The 26829-nt window shown below is 43.7% G+C and overlaps 1 protein-coding gene across 2 annotated transcripts in view; it reads right to left on the bottom strand.

The window, feature by feature from the left end:
* BEND5 (BEN domain containing 5) overlaps positions 1 to 26829 on the bottom strand; it is a 1382785-nt gene that overhangs the window by 656985 nt on the left and 698971 nt on the right. For both annotated transcript variants that reach the window (XM_084852552.1, XM_084852551.1), the window contains exon 6: positions 26734 to 26773. In XM_084852552.1, the coding sequence (XP_084708678.1) occupies positions 26734 to 26773 (40 nt within the window). The remainder of the gene's footprint in view (positions 1 to 26733; positions 26774 to 26829) is intronic.

Raw genomic sequence — 26829 nt, 5'->3', positions numbered from 1 at the left:
AAGATACTAGCCTACTGTTGTTCAGGTACTCTTGCTTTCCTACAACACTGATCTCCCGCAGTGCTGCTCTTACTCCTTTCTCTGAATTTTACCAATGCTCCAAAAGCATGGGACCAATTCAGTAGGCATACGTAGACAAATTGCTACACCCCACTAATTTGAGGACCCTACTTTGCAAGTGACATGGTTCTTAAAACAAAACAAAACAAAACAAAACAACAATTCTCATAAAATGGTCAACAGTGCAATCCTATGCTTGTTTTCTTGGAAGTAAATCCCATTAAGTTCAATGGGAAGTGTATTTTAGGAACATTGGTTGTGGCTTCTTTCATATACATATCAACCAGAAATATAAGTGATTCTCAAGAAGAATCATATATGGCCTAAAACAAAGGTGGTGGTGGGGAAGTGACTCGTCCTCCCCCCCCTATCCTCCCTACTGGCAACTTGGTGGTTTTCGCATCCTTGCTGTGTAATTGAATGGAGGCCATCATATGGTCTCTGCCAGGGATTCATTTGGGTGGATGTAAAGGTGCGCTCCCATTTATGGAAGCAGTCCTTCTGTGAATGAAAGGCTGATCCAGCAAACATGCCCATGAATGGAAGGAAGGAGGCAAGTTTTGCCAGTTCTATCTCCTGCTGTAGCTCCCCACACCATCTTCTATGCTCTTCTGGAGGGCGGCCCCGACCCTGTGGAGCAAATCTTTGGATCTGCAGGGGCAAGGGGTTAGATTCATTAGGAAAGGGACAGGGGAAGTGTGATCCCGTTGCTCCTCATTCATCTCTCAGTGGCTTTTGATGTAATTGACCATGGTATTCTCCTGGACTGGCTCTGTGAGTTTAGATTAGGGGGCACTGTATTGCAGTGGTTCCATTCCTACCTGTGGGATCAGTTCCAGAGAATGGCATTGGGGAATTGTGTCTCATCCCCCTGGTAATTGCACTTTGGAGTGCCACAAGGCACGATCCTGTTACCAGTGCTTTTTAACTTCTATATGAAGCCACTGAGTGCAGTCATTGGGAGATTTGGGGACAAAGTGTCATAGCTCTATTTCTCTATGACATCTGAGTCAGGTGTGGCAGGTACCTGGATGCAAAGCCCTGGACTGGTGCCTGGATGCAGTGGTGGACTGGATGAGGCCAACCAGCTGAAGCTGAATCCTGGTAAGATGGAGGCTCTGTGGATGGATGGTTTCCTATTAACAGCCTTGGCTGGTATGACAGCTACGACCATTCCTAGGGAAAGGGATAGCCTGGCCACAGTGATCCATGCATTGGTAAACTCAAGATTGGACTACTGTAATGCACTTTATGTGGTGCTGCTCTAGAGACTGATTTGGAAGCTGCAGCTAGTACAGAATGTGGCAGCTAGATTGCTCAGTGGAGCTCCTTGCCTGTGCTGAAAGCTCTGCACTGGCTGCCAATTAGCTACCAAGCCATGTTCAAGGAGTTACTGCTGGTTCATAAGGCCCTGAACAGCTCATGGCCAGGTTATCTGAGAGGCCGCCTTCTCCCATATAGGCTGCTCAGTCTCTATGTTCTGAGGGGGAGGGCTTGCTGACCATACTGCAGCCTACTGAGGTTCGTTTGGCCATGATATGGAGGAAGGCCTTCTCTGTTGTGGTACCCAGCATGTGGAAAGACTTCCACATTGAGTTCAGGTGGGCTCCTAGTGTGCAGTGCTTCTGCTGACAACTTAAAACATATTTCTTTGCTCAAACATTTCCCTGACCGCTAGTACTGTCACCTACCTCTGGTTATTTAATGAAGTTTTATTGTTTTATCATTTCAGTGACTGGTTTTTATTACATGGTATCATGTTTTTATCTTGTAAACCACTCTGGCGTTTCTAAAATGAAAACCGTTCTAGAAATTTCCTGAAATAAATAAATAAATAAGAAATTGCCCCCGTCCCTTCCGCTAGCAGTCATCAAGAGCACCTTTTCTGTGTCAAGAACTGCACTCATGGACATCTTAGGATCCAGCCCACTGACACCACTATATATGAACAAACATAAATTTTAGTCACATAATAGGGGAAATGGCCTATCAATTATCAGTTATCTTCACTGTGATATCATATTTGCAATAGTTTTCCGTTTTTTCGTTATTTTAAAAATGCAGCCTTCTGTTAAAATGCTTCTGGTTTCCAAAGACTCCAATGTGACGTCCTTCAAATGGAATGGCTGTACGACTGATGGTACCTTTGCTCCTCCCTTGATAATTTCATTATCAAAGGTACTTTAGAAGGATCAAATTCTATATCAACACTATCTGGACAGATAGCATGAAGGCTCTTTTCCTGCAGTTACTGATATGTATCAAACAGGGTGTTCAGAGGCTGTCTTTTTCACTGTTTCATTCATTTTATCATCCACCTAATGAATCATGATACATCTTTTGGTGTCAATGAGCTGACTGTTTATAAAGAAGCAGAGGACTGGAGAAGCAATTAACGTGGTGTGTGATTTTAGGCTGGTTTTGATTTGACATTTCAGTTATCTTTGCACAGCAACTTCTATTGCAAGTATGTACATAAAATCTCTAGGCAGATGATAGAAAAACACTACATGAAAACTGTTTCTCCAGCTGCACATGAAATTAGGATAAGGATACTTTTCTAGCCCCTTCATGGATCACTGCCTTATTGTGGCGAAGGGGCTTGCATAACTCAGTGAAGCCATAAGCTATGCCGTGCAGGGCCACCCAAGATGGACAGGTCATGGCAGAGAGTTCTGACAAAATGTGGTCCACTGGAGAAGGAAATGGCAACCCACTCCAGTATTCTTGCCAAGAAAACCCCATGGAACGTATCACAAGGCTAAAAGATATGATGCCGGAAGATGAGCCCCTCAGGTCGGAAGGTGTCCAATATACTACTGGGGAAGAGCAGAGGGCATTTCCAAGTAGCGCCAGAAAGAGTGAAGCGGCTGGGCCAAAGCCGAAAGGACACTCAGTTGTGGATGTGTCTGGTGGTGAAAAGAAAGTCCGATGCTGCAAAGAATAATATTGTTTAGGAACCTGGAATGTAAGATCAATGAATCAAGGTAAGCTGGAGGTGGTCAAACATGAGATGGCAAGACTGAACATCGACATCTTGGGAATCAGCGAACTAAAATGGACAAGCATGGGCGAATTTAATTCAGGTGACCATTATACCTACTAATGTGGGCAAGAATCCCTTAGAAGAAATGGAGTAGCACTCATAGTCAACGGGTGGGAAAAGCAGTACTGGGGTACAATCTCAAAAATGATAGAATGATAGTAGTGTAGTGGTGAGAGTGCTGGACTGGGAGCCGGGAGATCCGGGTTCTAGTCCCCACTCGGCCATGGAAGCTCACCGGGTGACTTTGGGCCCGTCACAGACTCTCAGCCCAACCTACCTCACAGGGTTGTTGTTGTGAGGATACAACAGAGAGGAGGAGGATAATGTAAGCCGCCTTGGGTTCCTTGCAAGAGGAAAAAAGGCGGGATATAAATGCAATAATAATAATAATAATAATAATAATAATAATAATAATAATAAAGATGGAGAAGCTCCATACAGTCAGTAAAAACAAGACCTGGAGCTGACTGTGGCTCAGATTATGAGCTGCTTCTTGCAAAATTTCGGCTTAAATTGAAGAACGTAGGGAAAACCACTAAACCAATCAGGTATGACCTAAATCATATCCCTTATGAATATACAGTGGAGGTGAGGGATTAGACCTGATAGACAGAGTGGATTTAAGAGATTAGACCTGATAGACAGAGTGCCTGAGGAACTATGGACGGAGGTCCTTAACATTGTTCAGGAGGCAGCAACTCAATCAATCCCAAAGAAAAAGAAATGCAAGAAAGCCAAGTGGCTGTCTGATGAGGCTTTACAAGTAGCTGAGGAAAGAAGGGAAGCGAAAAGCAAGGGAGAAAGGGGAAGATATATCCAAATGAACGCAGAGTTCGAGAGAATAGCAAGGAGAGACAAGAAGGCCTTCTTAAATGAATAATGCAAAGAAATCGAGGAAAACAATAGAATGGGAAAGACTAGAGATCTTTTCAAGAAAATCGGAGATTTCAAGGGAACATTTTATGCAAAGACGGGCATGATAAAGGTCAAAGAAGGCAGGGACCTAACAGAAGCAGATGAGATTAAGAAGAGATGGAAAGAATACACAGAAGAACTATACAGGAAAGATCTGAATGTCCCTGATAGCCATGATAGTGCGGTCACTGAACTTGAGCCGGACATCCTCGAGAGTGAAGTCAAGTGGGCCTTAGGAAGCATTACTAACAACAAAGCCAGTGGAGATGACAGTATTCCAGCTGAGCTATTTAAAATCCTAAAAGATGATGCTGTTAAAGTGCTGCACTCAATATGCCAACAAATTTGGAACACTCAACAATGGCCGTAAGACTGGAAACGGTCAGTTTACATTCCAATTCCAAAGAAGGGCAACGCCAAAGAGTGTTCAAACTACCGCACAATTGCGCTCATTTCACATGCCGGCAAGGTTATGCTCAAAATCCTACCAGCTAGGTTTCAGCAGCATGTGAATCGAGAACTACCGGAAGTACAAGCTGGGTTTCAAAGAGGCAGAGGAACTAGAGATCAAATCGCCAACATTCGCTGGATCATGGAGAAAGGAAGAGAATTCCAGAAAAACATCTATTTCTGCTTCATTGACTACGCTAAAGCCTTTGATTGTGTGGATCACAACCAACTATGGCAAATTCATAAAGAGATGGGAGTACCAGACCACCTTACCTGTCTCCTGAGAAACCTGTACAAGGGACAAGAAGCAACAGTAAGAACCAGACATGGAACAACCGATTGGTTCAAAATTGGGAAAGGAGTACGACAAGGCTACATATTGTCGCCCTGCTTATTTAATTTATATGCAGAGTACATCATGAGAAACGCCGGGTTGGATGAATCACAGGTAGGGATGTCAGAGAATTCCGCCACGAATCTCGTGGAGGCCGAATTTGGTGGCGGAATGGTCTGCCACCCCCCCCCCGCCCCCCAGGACAGGACTTACCTTGGGCGGATCTTCCTGGCAGCAGCGGCTCCGGCGGTGGTTCGGCGGTGGCGGCTGCGGCGGCCAGTCTTCCGACCAGCTGCCACCACTGCCATTTCCAGTTAAAAAACAAACAAACAAAAAAACGTGATAGGCTACGTAAAGTTTTACGTAGCCTACCACAGCTAGATTTTTAAAAAACACCGTGATAGGCTACGTAAATGTTTCCGTAGCCTATCACGGCTGATTTAAAAGAAATAAAAAAACGCGCGTACGCAAATGGCGGCGCCCATGGGTGCCGCCATTTGCGTTCCTTATTTTCGCCGTCTTAGTCTACGTAAAAATTTACGTGGACTAAGACAGCGAAAATAAGGGGAACGCAAATAGCGTAGTGTCTACGCTATTTGCGTTCCCCTTATTTTCGCTGTCTTAGTCTACGTAAATGTTTACGTAGACTAAGACGGCAAAAATAAGGAACGCAAATGGCGGCGCCCATGGGCACCGCCATTTGCGTACACGAGTTTTTTTTTCTTTTAAATCAGCCGTGATAGGCTATGTAAACATTTACGTAGCCTATCATGGCTGACTGTAGGGACGCAAACGGCGGCGGCTAGGGCCGCTGCCATTTGCATCCCTGCTGGCCAGCGGCCGGATGTCCGGCTGCTGGCGGAGCTGGCTGGCGGCTCCGCAGAATCCCTGCGGAGCAGAGCCGGCCGGCCAGAATTTCGAGGGGGAGGGACGGAGCGCCTCTCCCCCGGCCAGAATTTCAGGGGGAGGGATGGAGCGCCTCCCCCCCACCACGAATGTCGCCCTTTGAAAAGTTAAGTTACTTTCGTACATCCCTAATCACAGGTCGGAATTAAGATTGCCGGGAGAATTATCAACAACCTCCGATATGCAGACGATACCAACCTAATGGCAGAAAGCGAAGAGGATCTAAACAGCCTCTTGTTGAGGGTGAAAGTGGAGAGTGCAAAACCTGGTTTGAAACTCAACATTAAAAAAACGAAGATCATGGCATCTGGCCCCATCACTTCCTGGCATATAGAAGGGGAAGAAATGGAAGCAGTGACAGATTTTATTTTCTTGGGCTCCAAGATCACCGCAGACAGTGACTTTAGCCATGAAATTAAAAGACGCTTGCTCCTTGGGAGGAAAGCTATGGCAAACCTAGACAGCATAGTAAGAAGCAGAGACATCACCTTGCTGACAAAGATTCGTATAATCAAAGCTATGGTTTTCCCAGTAGCAACATATGACTGTGAGAGCTGGACTATAAGGAAGGCTGAGCGCCGAAGAATTGATGCCTTCGAACTGTGGTGCTGGAGAAGACTCTTACGAGTCCCCTGGACTGCAAGGAGGTCAAATCAGTCAATCCCAAAGGAAATCAACCCTGGGTGCTCATTGGAAGGACAGATACTGAAGCTGACGCTCAAATATTTTGGCCACCTAAGTAATGCAAAGAGAAAACTCCCTGGAAAAGACCCTGATGCTGGGAAAGATTGATGGCAAAAGGAGAAGGGGACGGCAGAGGATGAGATGGCTAGATAGCATCACCGATGCAATGAATATGAACTTGAGCACACTCCAGGAGAAAGCGCAGGACAGGAAGGCCTGGCGTGCTATGGTCCATGGGGTCACGAAGAGTCGGACATGACTTAACGACTGAACAACAACAACAAACTTTTCTATGCAGAAAAACAAAAAACTTAGAACAATATATCTTGTGCTCAGTGAGATTAACTACAAGTGCCAGAGTGTAAAAGTCTACTGGGATAAAAATTACATGTAAAGGCCCAATTTAAAGATAGAAAATTGCATATTAAGATAGTGGTTCCCAAACTTCTGTAGTGTTAGGTGAACCCAATGGAATTCTTTCTTCATTAATAACATTTTGTCCAACTGACCACTGCCATGCAGAAGAGTGAGGTGATTGCTTCAGGTGGCAAAATCAGGTGGAATGGATAAAGACAGGAATTGATGTCTGATGGGGAGCAAAACATTTTAAAGTGCTGGCTCTAGCAGGGGTGGAATGGGGGCACTATTTGATCTGATCTGGCTACAGTCACGTGTGCCTAGTTACATCCTGTATGGACTACTGTAATACTCTCTATGAGGGGCTGCCTTTGAAAACTGTTCAGAAACTTCAGCTGGTCAGAATGCTGCAGCCCAACAGTAGACTGGGGCCCATTACTAGGACCATGTGACTCCCTTGTTATAGCAGCTTCAATGGCTATCAGTCTGTTTCCAGGAAGAATTCAAAGTCCTGATTATGATCTATAAAGCCCCATATGGCTAGGGACCAGGCTACCTGAAAGACCGCCTTCTCCCACACGAGGCTGCCTGGGTCTTAAGGTCTTCAGCAGAGGCGCTGTGACATATCACCCTTCCCCCACCTGTGCATCACCACTAGGGATGGTGGAGAATTCTGCCACGGACTCCAGTGGCAGAACGGACCACCCACCTCTGTCACCCTGTGAAGTTTCCCCGGAACGGATCCTACCTGCAACCAGCCAGGTCCGCTCTGTCTGCTGCCGTCCGCTGCCGGTAGGGGTGTACGAAACACTTACCTGGTTCCGCTGGGGCCATTTGCAGTGGGGAGGGAGGTGCTCCATCCCCCCCCCCAGAATCCTCCCTGGCCGGCTGCACTCTGCGGCGACTCTGCGGAGCCGCCGGCCAGGGCCAGCCGCAGCCAGAATTCCGGCCACTGCCAGGCTGCTGAGGCCACAAATGGCGGCCACCACACTGGCTGCCATTTACGTCTGCAGCAGCCTGGCAGTGGCTGGGAGACCAGCTGGAGGAGCCGCCACCGTCGCATCCGCCGCCGCTGCATCTGCCGCTGCATCAGCCGCCGCAGGTAAGCTCCGTCCTGGGGGGATTCCACGGGGTGGCGGGGGGGAGGCCGTTCCGTTACAGATTCCGTGGGGGCGGATTCTAAAGAATCCAGCCTCACTGGAGTCTGTGGTGGAATTCTCTGACATCCCTAGCTGCCGGTCTGCAAAAGCAAATGGCATCTGGCGTAGTGGACGCCATTTGCATCCCTTCTCTTTAATAAAGATTTACGTAGCCTATCATGGCAAAGAGAAGGGATGCAAATGGCATAACGGATGCCATTTGCATCCCTGCTCTTTGCCATGACAGGCTACGTAAAGATTTATGTAGCCTATCACGGCAAAGAGCGGGGACTGAAATGATGGCCGATACGCCGGACGCCAGTTGTGTCCACAGACTGGCAGGCAGAAGTCCGGCTGCGGATGGACCCGGCCGGTGGCTCTGTGGACTTGCCGTGGAGGGGAACCAGCCAGGGAGGATTCCGGGGGGAGGGACGGATCGCCTCCCCCCCCCGCGGACCCACCAGCAGACTGGTGAGTGGGTTTCGTACACCCCTAATCACCATTCCTCCTAAATATTTTTACAACACCAAATACTGATTCTAGCTCCAGAATTTCAGTACCTCTATAATTTCTCAACCTCTTCCTTGAGGTAATACCTACAGTGAGTGCGTGTAGAAGGAATACATCAACTATATCCTAAGCAACCACTTTATTAGGATGCAGCCACCACCACCCTCCTCCTTGTGAGGAGAAAACCTTCAATTTCTCTCTCTCCCCCCCCCCCCTTCATTTGTTCCCTTTACTGGGAACAAATGAAACCAAGAATGGTGTGGTTTGAAAGACCAAATTAAAAATGAAATTTTATTTACATAGTATAACATGTTTCAATGCAGTTTGAGTTTTATATGGTAAACATTCTTGTTTCAAATTTTTATTAATTCCTTACCTACTCTATGCTTTCTAATAATAATACATCAAACTAATAAATATACCTCCCAGGAGAATCTAACCACCCCCAAAGCTAGAGCCCTAATCCTACCCCTCAGAAAGCCAATCCCTATCTCCACCAATAAAGAAAACCAAGTACCTGTTATTCCCTCTCTCTCCCAACCAAAAAAGCAACAGCCAATCAGGAGACACCATTTAAATCTGAACAGTCTAACTCCCCCCCACACCTATTTGCCATTGCTTTTAGGAGGAAGGATATGTTAGAACACATCAGTCAAGAAAACAAACACCAAAAATATATAATTAAACAACAAAACAAAATACTATTTCATCACAGGTGCATTTCATGGCGACACAAGAGAGGGCCTTTTTGGTGGCTGCTCCCAGGCTGTGGAACTCCCTGCTAAGGGATGCTAAGGTCACTCCCTCTCTGCTGTCCTTCCACTAGCAGGCAAAGACCACTTTATTTAAGCAGTGCTTTCACATGTAAGCAAGGGGGATCTTCATGAGAATGGAATGAGAAGTGCACTGAAGTATTACCTGGATTTTCATGGAATCGGCTTTGGTCCATCAGGGGCGCATGAAGCAAGAAAATCTGAATGTACAGTACTGTTAAAATCTGGTTTTCAGGGGCCACACACAGCTTGAAAGGAACATACTTCTGGGTGGGGGGGGAGTAGAACTGAACATCATCAGACTGGCAAGGGCTGCTCAACCAATGAGAGAGGCTTGTTTGCCCCCCCCTCCAGGTTTCTCCCTGCTACTATGTTATTATGAATGGAGAGCAACTAATTCACAATTCTGAAGGCTCCCTTCTACTACTATATTATCTCCCCCCACCCTCTTCCCCAATGTACGAACTTTTTCCTTGAGAAGGCAAAAGCCTTCCCATGAAAGCTGTCCAGCCTCTCAATTTCACGCCATTCTGCCTCAGTCCAGCACTCTGCCAGGGAATTATTGCTTCCAACCCTCCTTCCTACCCTGCTTTCTCCTTCTCCCTGCTCAATGAGATGAGAAGCTCCGTGATTTTGAATGATCGCTATTGCACCTTTACATAACAACAGAGAAACTACAGAACATCAAATAAGCACAGCATTGAGATAGCGATTTCATGGAGAAGGCAGCAAAAGAGCGCTTTAGGGCGAGTTACTAAAGTTAGCCTTTAATACTTTAAATGCTTTAACAATTTACTGTGGCTCCGTATGCACTAAGATCTGATTCACTGCAGGGGAGTGAAATTTATTTCTTACTTCGGAGTAACATGCATGGGGGGCAGTGGTACTCTGATTTGCTTTCCCTGTAGCTGGGCTCAGCCAATTGTGGGTTCCCACTGTTAAAAGCAGCACTAGCTAGCACTTAATGCCAGCTGAGCCTGGCCAAATGTACGATTGGTTTATTAAATAAATAAATAAATAAATAAGGGGGCTAAACAGGGGTCACCTAGGTATGCAGGGTGGCTGATGCAGTTGCTTTTATCTTCTTCATTACAATGACTAGCAAAATGAAGCGAGGAGAAATAAATACTGGAACTCCAGAGTGCCCAGCTGCGGAATGGCGGAAAACCCGAGGAAACAGAGACAGGGGAAACACCCCTTGACACACCCTGGGCAGAGGCTATCATACTCAAATAGGTGCGAAGGATAGGAGCACACAGCATGAGAACCCAAATTAAAGGGGAAAAACCAGAGTATAAGCAGTCTCAGAAAATATGGATTTTCTTCCACAAAGCCTGGGATGACTTTGGTTTTGCCACGACATCATCTTGCGTCAACAACCTCGAAACCCTCCCAATTCACAGCAAATCATCCGTGAGAACAACCCCCAAGTCTGTTGCGGTCGGTGCTGTTTTTATTCTGCTGTTGCTGTATTTTTATTGGGTTTTAATGCATTGTTTTATTGTTTTAACCAAGTTTTATTTATGATTGAAAGACACTTTGAGTGCCATTTTTCTTGACATGGGGTACAAATCCAATAAATCAATCAGTCAATCAATAAATTGGCCCTCTGTTTTAGGCAACAATCTTGGGGCAGCACTGAAGAAAACATGAAGCTGTCTCCAGCTTCTTGGTTTGGAGCCTGTGAATCTGCTCACAGCCTGGCAAGTCACTCATGACATCTGAGCAACCAGTTGGTTAATTAGAGCATTTAAGAAATCTATGTAGCTCTACATATGTGTCATCAGACTTGAGCTAACAAGAGCTATATTTGGTGTGGGATAAGAAAGAATTTTTAAACTTCATTTATGCGAAATCTGCATTAGCAGACTAGTTTCAAGGCAGAAAAGTTCTACAGGCCGACAAAATCTGTAAGCAAATATTTGCTATCAGTGAAATGGCATTTCTTCACTGGTTAGCTACAGTTAAGCATTGCTGTTGTTATTATTTACAATGCCATCAATGTATATGGCACTTGACAGAGCTTCAGTAGCAGAGACTTGATCATTTATGTGATCATATTCAAATCTGTGCTCTCGGAAATAATGCACAATTTAAGTAATTCTCCTAATACACAGTGGTGCTCCATTTAATGTTTTAATTTAGGCGAGCTCTATATTTTCTGAACAACAATGTATTTTCATTCAAAGGAAAAGGCTTTTTCAGTCTTTAAACACATGATCCATTTTTTCAATTCTCTTTTTCCACAGAGTAAAGATTTTTTATGCTAAAGTTTGTAGATTTCTAGAAAGGTTTCAAGCAAAACCAATCATTTTATCTTTTTATGTATCTTATTTTTAAGAGAAAAGGAGGCCTATTTTAAAAGCTGCATAGAGCAAAACAGTCATTCTGGGAAGTAAATAATAAATGCATTGCAATTCTATGGTTGCATACTTGAACAGAGGTATACAACTGCTACACAAATCAGCATTCTAAAAGCTAAAGATGATGAAACCAGTATTCCCTGTACTCTTATCTCTCCCTCACCAGTTGTTTTTAGGCCCTGAATTTGAGGATCTCCCACCCGCCTTTTACAAAAAAATAAAGCTAAAAAATCCCTCCATGCTATTCCATTGTGTTAAGCAGATATAAGACCTGTATTTGAAAGGCACACATTGGTACATTCTGTCACATGTAAATTGCATGCAAATACATTTGAAATCAATTTGTTTATCACCCTTGAATTCTAATCCAAAGGTCTTATCTTTAAAATTCATTTTACATTCTGACATGTATACAAATGAGTTTGACTCTGGAAAATAACTTAATAAACTTGAGGTTAGCTAAGCAATTAGAGGAGGCATCTGGGAATCATAAAATGTGGAAAAACAACATTTACATCTCTTGGTACCTTAAACATTTCATTCCACCACTACCATCACCCCACTTAAAGAATCATTTTTAAATGTTGTGCTTATTTGTCTAGGAAGGCATAAGGTAATGATAATTGTTCATTTTATTAAAAAAAAGAAAGAATTGACAATACAGAGTACAATTTTTTAAATTGGCAAAATTCGTATGGGTTATATGGTAACAAAGGTAAATGTTGTCCTTCACTTACCACTGATGGATACAAAAGAGGTAGGGTGGTACCTTTTGGGGACCAGTGAGCAGCAGGAGTAGCATCTGGGGCTGGCTTCCTCTTGCCTAACGCCATGCATTTGAAAAGGAGAAAGGAAGTGGAACCACCACTGATGTCCACATTAATCAATCCTCCTCCATTACCTTACAGAAAAACACTAACAGGGAGGAAGGAATGGAGTGGTAGCTCATCCACAACTTTTGCAGCTTCCAGCTGGCGTAGCTGAAAGGTTGAATCCTGGGGCCCTGCAGGGAAATGAAGAGGTCTTGGATCAAGTGAGCCCAAGGTCACCTATGCCCTGCCCCTGGAACGTCCTGTTTCTGGGTCTATACCTGGTAGAAACAACGCAAGCATTAGTATGCCTGCTGAGATTTCAGTATGTGTACCTGGGGCCACTGGGATGGACATGCCCCCCTGCCAGTGAAGTTACTCTCCGTCAATGGAGGGACACTTCCTGCCCATCATCTACCCTCTCCAGCCAGCAGATTTGGGTTCAGGATTCCTGTCAGCTAACAGTTCTTTATTTGTTCTGGTAGCAGCTGATCTCCCCTGACTAAGCAAAAAAGGTGGCTGCTGCCAGAGGAAATGAGGAGATGCTGCTTTTTTCAAACCTGGCCACAACCGTGAGAACATGAATCAAGTGTACAAATCCTTGCCCTTCCTGCCACCAATAGCCTAATGGAAAGTAAAAATGAGCTCACTCCTTTCATCAGAGTTCCAAATAGGGAGGAGGATTCCCATGTTTGTATTCTCCCATTAAAGAGCAAGCTATACACCCTAACAATGATGATCTTTTATTTAGTGGATTGTTCAGATATTATTTCTTCCCTTGAATGTATGATGATGCCAGGAAATGAGTGCTGGGCTTACACACTCCTTCCCCTATCTCCATACCATATGTAGAAGAAGGTAATGACTGTACTGAGATATCCTATACTTATTTAAATGCAAGATCTCCATGGCCTTGCAGTAAAAGATCTACTCTTTAATATGTAAAGGCCTGGGGGGAAAGAAGTAGCATCTGAGCAGGCCTTAGCTGTCCCTGACATGTGCAAAACTGAACTGTTATATATTTTTAACTTCATTTCCTTGTTGTTCTAGGTAGTGTCCTTTTACTTTGCGCCTATACATTTTTTGCCTAGGTGAGCCTGAAAGAAATTCTCTCCTGCTTAATGAGTAGATCAATTATTGTTCATAGAGGAAGATACTGTCTCTTTAAAGGTTATTTGAAGGTTGATTGTTATCTTATTGCTTATATCCAGCAAATCTATTCAGGCTTATGAATGAATTTGACCTTTTTACAGTTACTGGGAGAGAGAGAGAAATAACAGAACAAAAGTTAATTTAGAACTCCACACTACAACACTTTTTTCCTAGAGAAATGAAAGGGCATTCAAATCGATACCTGCACAATAACACTTCTGATGAATGTTTGTACCCAATTTTCTCATTTTGCTAACTTGAGATTGGAAATTTTGAATAGTTTTCAAAGACCATATTCTTTATGTGCTGTGAAGTATGTGGTATTGTGTCCAAACAATGCAAGAGGATAATCATTATAGAAGTATCACTGGGCCTGAAAAGGTCAGTTAGTTGGAAATGTCAGCTTTCAATGCAACTATGCTGGACCTTCGTAGGCAAGGATCCAATTAAAGGGACATGCCAAGGTGCATGGAAACATCACAGTGACCCAGAATAATAATAAGGTGTTGCAGGAAGCTTTAGTTTTTCTTTCAAAAGTAACGGCGTTTGCTTTTCAAATGCCTTCTCTACGGTTATTATTTAACTTGATGAAAAACCACTTCCCAACAGGCACAAAACACACACAATTCAGTTTTCCTATACAGGAAATAATAAAACTTGCCCAAACCAAATGTTAAACAAGTGGATTCCCAATGTTACTATGTCACATGTGGTTCTACTATAATTTATATACTTAAAATAACACCTAGTAATTCTAGTAGACAGGCTAGAACTGAGCTCCTTTTCTAGTCACAAAATGATAGCTTCTTTCCTAGTCACAAAACAAGAAGCATTGAGAGAGGGAAAGAATATAATCCCCAGCTGCATGGAAGCTGCTATCCGGGGTTACTGATCTATCTGCAGTGAAAAATTGCATTGTGTAATTAACACAATTACATCACTTTGTATATGACCATCTATTTTTAAAAACTGCTGCCAAATTGTGAGTGGACTCTCTGTTTACACAGCTCTGAAATATCCCATGTAAAACAGCTACGTGTGGGTTTTGGTGCTATTGCCATATTCTCCTATGCCAGTATCTTCACTATTTTTCAAGCAGGAGCCCACTCAGAGGCCACTTGGGGGCCTTTCCTGATCCTTGGGAGCGTCTTCTGCCGCCCCTTCATCAATTGGTGATGCTGTTCACCGGACCCGGCTGGACCTTTTGGCCCTCTCCCTCCCATCCTCTTCCACATTGTCCAAGCAAGCTGACAAGTGGTAGATCTCCTGACTCCCCACCCCCAAAGCCTCCTCTGGTACCCCAGATCACAGCAGCCAGCCCATTGCTAGCGCAACAATAAAGCAAAGCTAGCGGGCCCCTCCTGACAGTGAGAAGGTACTACAGAGAGAGAGAAAAAGAGAGAGCAAATGAGGGAGAGAGTTGGAGTGTTGTCCATGAGGTGACTGGGAGTCGCCAGAAGCCCTCAGGCCTTGCAGTGAAGAACACTGTCAGTGAAGAACATTGCATTGCTTGTCTGTCACCTCATATAGTATATTCATATACATTCTTGTCCTAGCAGCCATTCACCCTGCCATAAACAATTGAGCAAAATGAAACTCAAAGAACTATGGACTCCAGCCCTATTCTTCAATCATGTCTGTGTCCTACTGTGTTATCATGCTTCTTTGCTACCCTGTTTCATACATTGTTGGCCTTCTTCTGAATCATAATTCCAGAATAAGACTTTATTGTTTATCTAACTTCTCTCATGTTTTTGAATGTAGGTGTCTGATTTTATCTGGGGTCTGAGGCTGAAACCTGACACTATATTGTATGAATATCATATTTTGAAGTGTTTGGCTCTCACCTACTTTTCATTCCAAAATAAAAACCAAATATCAGTTCTCTTGTGACACCATTCCTTCGCTAAAACCTTCTCTCTTAAATAATTTGTATGCTCAGAATTAATTGAATGACTGAAACTATCATATTAATTAGGACCACCATACATTACATGTTTGCTTTGTTAGCTGAGCATATAATTCACCTCTTCACCTAGTGTTCAATGTGCATTTTAAAATATCTACAATTTTATAATGTAAATATTTGCAATTTTACAATTCCCCCAAAGGGCTCCAAGTTTGGGCCTCTCACCTATGCCAGCTGGGAGCTGCATTCTGAGGGCTCATTCTGAGGGAAAGGAGCATCTAAAACGAAGGCTGAGCCAAAAGCGTATACAATTTCTGTAAACATTTTTGCATTGCAAAGTGTCCATTTTTGGGAGATTGCTTCAAGAGGTGCCAAAAGTGTTCAGGAACCATCAACCTCACTCTGAATTGACTTAATTTGTCCTCAGTGATATCTTCAGATATCTAAATGTGATTGCCTACATAGCATTGCTATGTCTCCTGATTACTACGTTAAGTCCAGTTTGCTGGGATCGCTCATGTGAATCAAGGTACAAGCCACAATAATAAGGAAAAACAGAACACAAGTAGCAGCAGATAAGGGGAAAATAGCAGCAAAGAAGACTGAAGAAAGTGAACATTCTCATAGTGTTATTTTTGCAACAACAACAAAAATCATCCCCTCACCTGAAAGCAGTACTTTCAGTCTAAAAATCATAGTGGAAGAATATTCAGCATAACTCTATCTGAAACCTCTCCTAACAAGTTGCAAACTCAGCTCTCAAGTGAGCTTTCTCTCTTGTTGGTAACATAGTAATGAAGGAAGTTTCCTTACACCAAGTCATACTATTAGTCCATCTAGCCCAGTATTGTCTGCACTGAGTGGCAGCAGCTCTCTAGGATTTTAGGCAGATTTTTTCCCCCACACCTACCTGCAGATGCCAGGGATTGAACCTGGGACCTTCTATATGCAAAGCAGGTGCGCTGCCACTAAACTGTGGCATCTTCCCCAAAGCAGCCTCCTCTTTGTTCCTGCTCAGAGACCAAGAATGTGTGTTTGTGTGTGGGGGGGGGGGTACACCTTTCTGAAGCCAGGATTTGGGGGGGGGGGGCTGGCTCAGGCTGTAAGCCCATTACCATTAGGGAAAAAACCTGAGGCAAAATAAATTGTAGATAATGCCTGAGGATATTTACGGAAACATGTCCCTGAATCTATGAACCTATGTGCAAATCTTGTGAGATTTGGTGGGACCAAACAGAAGCCAAACAGAAGCAGTGTTAGAGCAGGACAAGCAACATTCTGATTAGTGAGCTACTGGGTCAGGCTGTTCTGTAGAATGGAGCGTGTGTGCTTGTGCATCTAAACTAGGAACTGTAGTCTGAGTTATAGGCAAATTTATCCTTCCCTATCTGACCTGCTTTCTCAAGAACTACCAGTCCCAGAATTCTTTGTACCTAGACAAGACAGAGGGACAGGTACCCAGACAAGAGAGAGGGTTGCAGGACAAACTATCATAATTGATCACATCCAGACCATGCTGCTGGCAGGATTTACAGACCCAAAATAAGTAAGTAAATGTCTACAGAAGTAGATGACCTTAAACAAAATGAAAATGATTTCAATATAGAAATTGTATCTGTAGCAATTGCTGATGAACATAAGCTGCCAGAAGCATAGTGCAACTCCAATCAAATGCTTCCAAAAAATGAGTCTGGCAATATTGCAGATAATTCATAATTATGCAATGAAAGAGGCCAGAAAAATAAAGCATTCAGGTGAATTTTTCTATTTATCAAATGTTTACAGTTGCATCAGTCAATTAGAACAAAAAAAAACCCCCTTAAAACACTGATAGTATACCTTTAGGGTGAAATCCTATGGGGATAGTTGGCCGCCTCTGAACTTGGAGGCGACCAACTATCGTGTGCAAGGTGGGCGTAGCACAGAGCGGAACTTCTCCTTCACACTCCGGCTGCCCCGCATTTGTGGTGAGATGGCCAATTTCAGCTCTCTAGTCGGGGTGCCTCGGAACGGGGTGGGGTGGGGAGGCCAGCCAGCACATAGGAAGCATCATAATGGCGCTTCCACTGTCCCTTCCCCATCCCCAGGAACGCCCCCTTTCCCCCCACTCCATGTTGTTCTTACAAGCGTGGAGCCAGGGACAGACTGCGCCACCCACTGGCTCTGAGCTCGGTTCCCAGAAAATGAAAAATCCTATGGCTGACTAGCCGCTGTTTAGCGGCCATAGGATTGCACCCTTAGTAGAAGTTTTAAAAGTTGCAAAATAGTAAGCAAGCTTTATAGGGCTTTTCTTCAGACAGAATGTTATGTTAAACAAAAATAGTAAAACGAGTTGGGACACAGTAGAAAAGCCCCAGTGTAGGCCAAGGTATTCTTTTTGAAACAGAGAAAATGCAATCTCAGAATTAAAATAGAAACTTTTCTTTCACGTCTCCTGAGTTGCAGGTATGAGATGGGGTGGGTATGTGTGTCGGAGTGGGCCCACGTTGCCATTTTGTTCTGCCCCCTCCCCCCAAATTATGCTTTGGTTTCGTCCCAGTGTTTGATATAGCTTGCATTCAAGGATTCTCAGTAGTAAAATACTGCACAAGAAAAACAATGACGTCTCTACAGAGTTGTTGTGGATTCCATGTGATTTGGGCATATTAATAATTGCTGCCCAGTTATTTTACCTAGTTAAAAAATTGTGGTCACCAATTCCTTTAAGTGGTAGGTAAATCTAATCTCCTACATATTTTTTTAGTCCAGCAATTCAGCTATATCGCAGGCATAAAGTGTGAAACCTTATGTTGACTTAGATTCTCAGTAGTTATCGTGGTCTGTGGGAAAGGTTAATGTTTCATCAAATTTTGAATAGTACAGGCTGTTCTAAAGTTCTGCTTATCAAGAAAAAAACAGCAAGGAAAAAACTTAAAATGTTGTGAACGCCTGTTGTAGCAAAGCTTATTGTGCAACATACTGTATTCAATAATAACTGTTCCAGGCCTAGGGTGGCTGGGTGTCCTAATTTACAGAAGACAGCACTCTGTTTGAAGGGTTGTCCAGACCAACTCCAGTTTAAGGATGACAAACTATAAATAGGGAAAGCAGGGGGGCGGAAGCTGCCTTATCAACAGTTAGCCCTCGGACAGCTTGACTCAGGGTTGTATCCCAGGGTGTCGTTCCACTAGCACAAAGCTGCGACAATTTTTAGAAACTCTGTTTTCATCCTTGCACAGGTGTCAAATTCTGCTTAGTACTTTGTACTTTGATTTGGCTCCCACAAACCACAAGCCATTTTACAAGGGGTTTCACAAGTTGATACAGAACTCATTATGACTTATTTAGGCTAGGTGTTCCTTGTGCAAGTTGTGCACAAGTGCTAGTGGAATACCAGCTCTTGTATTTTTTCCATTAGAGCAGTGTTGGATACAACCCTGAGCAAGCACACAGGTTGCCTGTCACTGTATTCCCCACACTGAGGAAATGTATTGTATTTCTACTTAGATTATAGCAACTAATTCTAGATATGCATCTCTACATATAGATTACATATGAAAATGTTATGTGCATCTGTATCCTCTTTTGTCCTCTTTTTTTGGTGATGAGTAAGTGCTTACCCTACCTGTCAGGGATGAGTCCCAGTGCATTGAGATGTCTGACAGCTCCAACTCTGAAGGAGAGTTGGAGCAGTTAGATCAGAGGCCAGAGGAGGGGCCCTCCCTAGTGAGCCAAGAGACTGGTAGAGATTTTTCAGAAGACCTTGCCAAACAGATGGCCCAGACTGAGTCGCTGCCCCCTCCCTCCATTGTGAGAACTCAAGCTTCCAAGGAGGAGGAGGAGGAGGAAGAGGGGCGTGACTTAAGTATTTTTTTTAAAAAAAAATTTATGGTAAAATTTTATTGTTTTAAATTGTTTATGGTGGGTTGTACATCGCCCAGAGTGGCTGGGTGACCAGTCAGATGGGCGATTAATAAATTTAATAAATAAAATAAATAAATAAATTAAGAGATGTTTGGGCACATCGCAAAGTCAAACAGGAAAAGTTAGGGGCAGGGCTCAGATGCTCCACCAGGGTACTCTTGGAAGCCAACAGAAGAGGAAGCTACGCTAAGGGAGGGGCATCACTGCAAAGCTAGTCTGGTTGTGAGAGGTTCACGCCCAAACTGTCAGCAACTTCTCCCCTGCCCCCAGTTCATCTCCTCTAATTAGGAATTCCAGATTACTGGTTTAGGGGCCTGAGGCAGTCTGAGAGTTTCCTGGGATCTGCATTTGTAAAGGGGCTAGTTCCTAGATATCAGGGTTGCCCCTGAGCGCAGCGATTGACAGAGTAGCTCAGAGTCTGAAGAGGAACCACAAAATGTGGGGGAGGAAATTTCCCAGGCCTGAACAGAGATGGATAGGCCTACTCCTCAAGCTTCAAAGGCACAGCTGGATGGAGAGGGCCCCTCTTCACCCATCCCTGTGAGAGATAGCAAACAGGGAGAAGGGGGGCTGGTAGAGCCTGAATTCTTAGATGCTAGATGCAGATGCAGAGACAAGAGAGAAATGGCAGGGGTGGAGCTTAGGCGATCTGCCTGATTGGCCCAGCGGGAACAGCTGTGCTTAGAGTCCTCACGAGATAGAGGCAGATCCCACCCACCCCCTAAGTTAGGACAGCAAGCTCACCTGTTCCTCAAATGGTGGGCAACTTTTGTAGTTTTCCTTTGAACTCCCGGAAGGTATTTCCTTTGTAGACAATTAGTATCTGAATGACCCATTGAATTAAGTGGATTAAAAAGCCTTGGAATTGAAGTCTATTGTCTGTGTTTTGATTTGGCTTTTGAAGTCTTACAGCAGGGGCAAAGCGAAACATGACACTAGCAAAATAAAGTAGTGACAGCCTGAAGCTTTGTCTCCTTGTGGTGTTGATTGCAAAGGGGGAAGGACAATCCACATCTGACACTACCTACCTATAACTGAATGCAGAGTTCCAGAGAATAGCAAGGAGAGACAAGAAGGCCTTCTTAAATGAACAATGCAAAGAAATCGAGGAAAATAACAGAATGGGAAAGACTAGAGATCTCTTCAAGAAAATCAGAGATCTCAAGGGAACGTTTTGTGCAAAGACGGGCATGATAAAGGACAAAGAAGGCAGGGACCTAACAGAAGCAGATGAGATTAAGAAGAGGTGGAAAGAATACACAGAAGAACTATACAGGAAAGATCTGAATGTCCCTGATAGCCATGATAGTGCGGTCACTGAACTTGAGCCGGACATCCTCGAGAGTGAAGTCAAGTGGGCCTTAGGAAGCATTACTAACAACAAAGCTAGCGGAGATGACAGTATTCCAGCTGAGCTATTTAAAATCCTAAAAGATGATGCTGTTAAAGTGCTGCACTCAATATGCCAACAAATTTGGAACACTCAACAGTGGCCGCAAGACTGGAAAAGGTCAGTTTACATTCCAATTCCAAAGAAGGGCAACGCCAAAGAGTGTTCAAACTACCGCACAATTACGCTCATTTCACATGCCAGCAAGGTGATGCTCAAAATCCTGCAAGCTAGGCTTCAGCAGTATGCGAACCGAGAACTACCGGAAGTACAAGCTGGGTTTCAAAGAGGCAGAGGAACTAGAGATCAAATCGCCAACATTCGCTGGATCATGGAGAAAGCAAGAGAATTCCAGAAAAACGTCTATTTCTGCTTCATTGACTACGCTAAAGCCTTTGATTGTGTGGATCACAACCAACTGTGGCAAATTCTTAAAGTGATGGGAGTACCAGACCACCTTACCTGTCTCCTGAGAAACCTGTACGAGGGTCAAGAAGCAGCAGTAAGAACCAGACATGGAACAACCGATTGGTTCAAAATTGGGAAAGGAGTACAACAAGGCTGCATATTGTCACCCTGCTTATTTAACTTATATGCAGAGTACATCATGAGAAACGCCGGGTTGGATGAATCACAGGTCAGAATTAAGATTGCCGGGAGAATTATCAACAACCTCCGATATGCAGATGATACCACCCTAACGACAGAAAGCGAAGAGGATCTAAAGAGCCTCTTGTTGAGGGTGAAAGAGGAGAGTGCAAAAGCTGGTTTGAAACTCAACATTAAAAAAACGAAGATCATGGCATCTGGCCCCATCACTTCCTGGCATATAGAAGGGGAAGAAAGGGAAGCTGTGACAGATTTTACTTTCTTGGGCTCCAAGATCACCGCAGACGGTGACTGTAGCCATGAAATTAAAAGACGCTTGCTCCTTGGGAGGAAAGCTATGGCAAACCTAGACAGCATAGTAAGAAGCAGAGACATCACCTTGCCGACAAAGGTCCATCTAATCAAAGCTATGGTTTTCCCATTAGTAATGTATGGCTGTGAGAGCTGGACTATAAGGAAGGCTGAGCGCTGAAGAATTGATGCTTTTGAACTGTGGTGCTGGAGAAGACTCTTACGAGTCCCCTGGACTGCAAGGAGGTCAGATCAGTCAATCCTAAAGGAAATCAACCCTGAGTGCTCATTGGAAGGACAGATACTGAAGCTGAAGCTCAAATATTTTGGCCACCTAATGCGAAGGGAAAACTCACCGGAAAAAACCCTGGTGCTGGGAAAGACTGAAGGCAAAAGGAGAAGGGGATGGCAGAGGATGAGATGGCTAGATAGCATCACTGATGCAATGAATATGAACTTGAGCATGCTCCGGGAGAGAGCGCAGGACAGGAAGGCCTGGCGTGCTCTGGTCCATGGGGTCATGAAGAGTTGGACACGACTGAACAACAACAACCTCTCATGGTTGTTGTGAGGAGAAAATGGGGGTATGATGGGGAGAACCATGTGCTGCCTTGAGCTCCTTAGAGAAAATGCAGGAAAATACCACTGTGAGCTTTCCTACATGGATGAGGTTTCCCCTGAAAAGTCCGATGATCTTTCCACATACTATGAATGGTAAAAATGTGAGAATCAATATTACAGAGGAGGTTTAAGTATTTTACTGAACTAAGTTATTGAGATGGTTTTTTGTAGCCTGTTGGGTTTTCTTAGGGCACAATCCTATGGGATCCGCCTGTGATACTTATAAACCTCCGAACTCACAGGCTTACGAGTATCCAATGCAGAGTGGGAGGTAGTGGAGGCGATTGTCGTCTCTGCCACACCTCCCGGTCTGCATTTAAGCTAGATGGGTTTTTCCACCCATCTAGCTGAGGCATAGGGAGGGGGAGGGAAGGACGCTGGGGAGGCCTCTGGATGTGGTGTAAGCCAGCTTCCCCAGTCCCTTCCCTGCCCACTGACCCCCCCTTTCCCTCCTCTTTGAGGTCCTCGGAGAGGCAGCTGGTGTGGTTGTCTCCATGCTGGTGGGGAGGAGGAAGGAGTGGGGAGCTTGGATTCCTGGCTCTGAGGTCAGAGCGTTGACACCAACCTTGGATCCAGGAATCTGAATTATCCTATGGCCCGCCAGACTCTGTCTAGGGGGCCATAGGATTGCTTTCTTAGGATACTTCTCCATGCCTCACTGGTACTGGATATTGTTCCCCTCAACCCTTGGTGAGCTGTTTTTCACCTCCCAAAGAATTTGTATGTTTTGCCTAAGGATGGAAACAGATCTGGGTTTCATATTTTCAAAAATGGGGGATCAACCATTGTATGTTTCTTCACTCCAACAGTTCTAGGTGAAACCTAACCACCATACCACCTTGTAGAGCCTAGTCTGGATGTCTGCTACCTCCTCCCACATTCCATTTTAAAATTGTGACTAAAGGCAGAGTCTATGGCTTCAGTATCAGCCAGATTTTTCCTCTCTCCCCTTGCTTTGTTCTAGCCCAGCCTTCCCCAACCTGACATCATTCAGATATGTTTCACTACAACTCCCATCATCCCCCACCGCCATGTCCAATGGCTATACTAGCAGGGAATTATGGGAGTTATAGTAAAACACACCTGGTGGGCACCAGGTTGGAGAAGGCTGATCTAGCCTGATGAAGAATTCTAGGAAACTCGAAAGCTTGCACACAAGCTTTGGGACATGTTGATTGGCCTAATAAATGTATTGCCTTCATATGGATTCTGGATTTTTTCTTATGGTCTATATGGCTACCTTTGCTCTTTGTATGATTTAGAAAGGTATCGCAAAATCAAGAAATACATGAATAAGATGCAATGATTACTCAACCAGTAATGGCCTATGGCTGCAATCCTACACACACTTACTTGAGAGTATGTCCCCTTGAATTTTGTGGGACTTACTTCTGAGTAAATATACAAAAGACCAGGGTGCTAACTATCTACTCGCCTTGATAACTAATCTCCACTCCCAGCTGCCAATGAATTGTGTAAAAAGCATTATCTCCAGACTTACTATTTTAAAATTTGTGAATAGATTAATATACTTTCCCATCCCCTAATTTACCTACCCTATTGTTCAAAGAATTCTTCCTTCCCTGCCCTCCCTCAACAGAGACAGTCATTACGAGGAAGATACATAGGAATTCATTTTTAAGTACAACAGCCTATGAAGCTTTCACCAACAAACATAAAGAGTAATTATGCGAGGCTGTTTGAAAACTCAGCCAGGATCCCTTGACGTGTACTTTGATCAGAATCAATGTTGTATTAATTAGCATGGATTATCAAGAATAGTTGGAGCATGAGTTTTGGTGGAGAACAACTTTCTGTCACATTTTATTACCTTGTATCATTTTTACTAATAGGTGTATTATAGCTTCATGACTTTGAGTTCGTATTATTTTCATGCTTCAATTAGTAAGAAGCAGCCAGAATGTTCAAGACAATAATGGGAATGGCTTTTCAGAGAGTTTTAATAGTGGAATTTGTTCTTAAGTAAATTTTTCCAAATCACATCGCGAAGCTTTTCTTGTCACCTAATTTTACGTTGCAGTTTCCTAAGCAGTTGTATGTAGCAAAGCAACCCTCAATCAAGGGAGAAGTACAGTAAATCCCACATATCATCCCATCCAACTCTAGGTGGGTTAACATATTATTTTCTAACCAGTGAAAAATTAACTGAGCAATAAAGAACTATATCTGTAATTTTACACAATAAAACAGTTCTAGCGGAATCGAAAGCCACCTGAAAATTATCCATTTATGAGTCACAAATTAATGAAATGGAGATAATCTTATAGTTTCATGTTTAAATGGGGTTTTGAAAGAAAAAAGAGAGAGAACATCGGGTGTTGAAGATACAGACAGAGCAATCTTAGGTCCTCTAGACAGTGTTTTGGGGAGACATAGGATTATTCCATTTCCTGGCTCCAAGGTCAGAGATAGGGCTCTGACCTGTGAGCCAGGAAACCGTGCTCCCTACCTCCTCCCCCTTGTAGCCAGTGCAGAGAGAACCATGACAGCTACCTCTCTTTGCTTGGAAAATGGAGCATGGAGACGGGGGAATGGGGGTGTTTCCAAGGCAGGGGAAGAGACAGAGGCAGCAGCCAAATCCTAAAGCCCAAAGCCTCCACTAGTCGGGCGAAAATGTCTATTTGGCTTAAATGCAGAGTGGGAGGCGCAACAGGGATATTACAAGGATACTTGTAAGCCTCTGAGTTCAGAAGTACCCAGGGTGGATCTCTTATGACTGTGCTCTAAGGCTATTTAATATGTTAGGGTTTTGGAGAGCAACAGGCAACAGCTTCTTTTAGAAGCTTGGATAAGATCCAAGTGCGGAGTTTCATCTTGCTCTGCTCCTGAAATACAAGGTGAATTCTTTCTTTATACTGGCTACAGTGCTATACTATCAATATTTTAAATGTTCTTAGAAAAATAAACAAGAATCTAATCGCCTATCTTAAGATAATCGAGCTGACAATGGGATCTGAACTACAGGAATTGTTTAGCTAAAGGAAAAGGAGGGATCTACCCTCATGCTCTCAAATATGTGCACTTCTCAAGTAGTCCCTATTCTGTCAAGTACTTTATATTACAGTTCATCTAGACAAACCTAGATAACATTATCCCACACTCCTGTCTCTAGTTGTGTCACTACTTTAAGTCTCTGCAGTATACATTAAGAAAATTGATTGATTGATTGATTGCATTTATACCCCGCCTTTTTTCCTCTTGCAAGGAACCCAAGGCGGCTTACATTATCCTCCTCCTCTCCATTTTATCCTCACAACAACAACTCTGTGAGGTGGGTTGGGCTGAGAGTCTGTGACTGGCCCCAAGTCACCCAGTGAGATTCCATGGCAAAGTGGGGACTAGAACCTGGATCTCCCAGCTCCTAGTCCAACACTCTTGCCACTACACCACACTGGCTCTCCAGGTACTAATGGGTACTATCCAAATGGGTACTATTCAGAACAATCACTTAGTACAGGTACTGAAGCTAACAATATGATTATTACATTAAAAACAACAATAACATAGGCTGGATTCCAAGATACACAGAACTGGCTCAGTATCCCCAAGCACGCTTTGGGCTTATGTGGCTGAAACAGCAGCCCCGAGTGCCCCATGGCTAACCACTTTTGAAACCTTCAGAAATATTTTGTGATATGGAATACCCAAGCCCTTGGGCTCACACAAAATAGCTCTTTTGATCCCTGGCCATAGTATCCAGTTAGTGTTACATGATACCAGTTTTGAATGTATTATGTTTATCACCCACATCTCAGTCCTATACATTTGCTTAGCCATAACAACACAGAACAGCTTGGGCAATTGCAGTTACTGCAATATCCACTGTCTATCGAGTGGGGCAGGGTCATCCAGCCTTAACCCCACAAGGATAATTCTGTTCCTTTGAGCACTTGCCAGAAAACCAAGAAAGAACTATATGGAAGCAATTATTGACATGATTAACTTCCGCCATACCAAGTAAGCAGTATTTAACAAGAACATGTTAGGATATTCTTCAGAAAGAACAATTTCAGAAGCATTTTATTTTACTGTAGATTTTTTTAAGTACACTATCTTCTAAGTTGACCAGCACATTCTCCCTTTCCAACAGCGCACAAAGATAATACAGGATCCCTCTGTTCTTTAGTAAATATCTAAGTTTACCACTGCAGAGAGTTAAATGGAATGTTTCTGTGATACTTGAACATACACTGTGAATTATAGTGTATCTACCCTGCAGACATACCACTAAGAGTAACCCCAGGAGGCTTAAAGAAATATCAGCACTCAAATTCGCAGAGTAAAGGTCTGAAGAGGCAGCTCTGTGAATGGATAACTGCCCGGGGCTTTACCAAGCACAATATAGCTGTCAGTTGTTATTATGTTAAAGATTTTCTGGGGAACAGCATTTTTCATTTTGCATGTCAGGGAGGGGAGGGGAGAAAAAGACACATTCAGACAACCATCTCTTTAAGAAAACATAAAATGAGTCGGGCCTTGTGGCTTACTCACCAGGGTTGGTTATAGTCAAGAGGTCAAGTTGCCGCTGTTGCTGAAAAACAAATGATAAAAGGAATTGTTGAAAGATAACTAATTTTAGTAGGTCAG

Source organism: Heloderma suspectum, chromosome 4, assembly GCF_057233095.1.
Source record: "Heloderma suspectum isolate Gila_16-S chromosome 4, 16-S_ref, whole genome shotgun sequence".
Taxonomy (NCBI): Eukaryota; Metazoa; Chordata; class Lepidosauria; order Squamata; family Helodermatidae; genus Heloderma; species Heloderma suspectum.
Note: the sequence above shows the minus strand (reverse complement) of the source record. Positions and strands in the feature narration are given on the sequence as shown.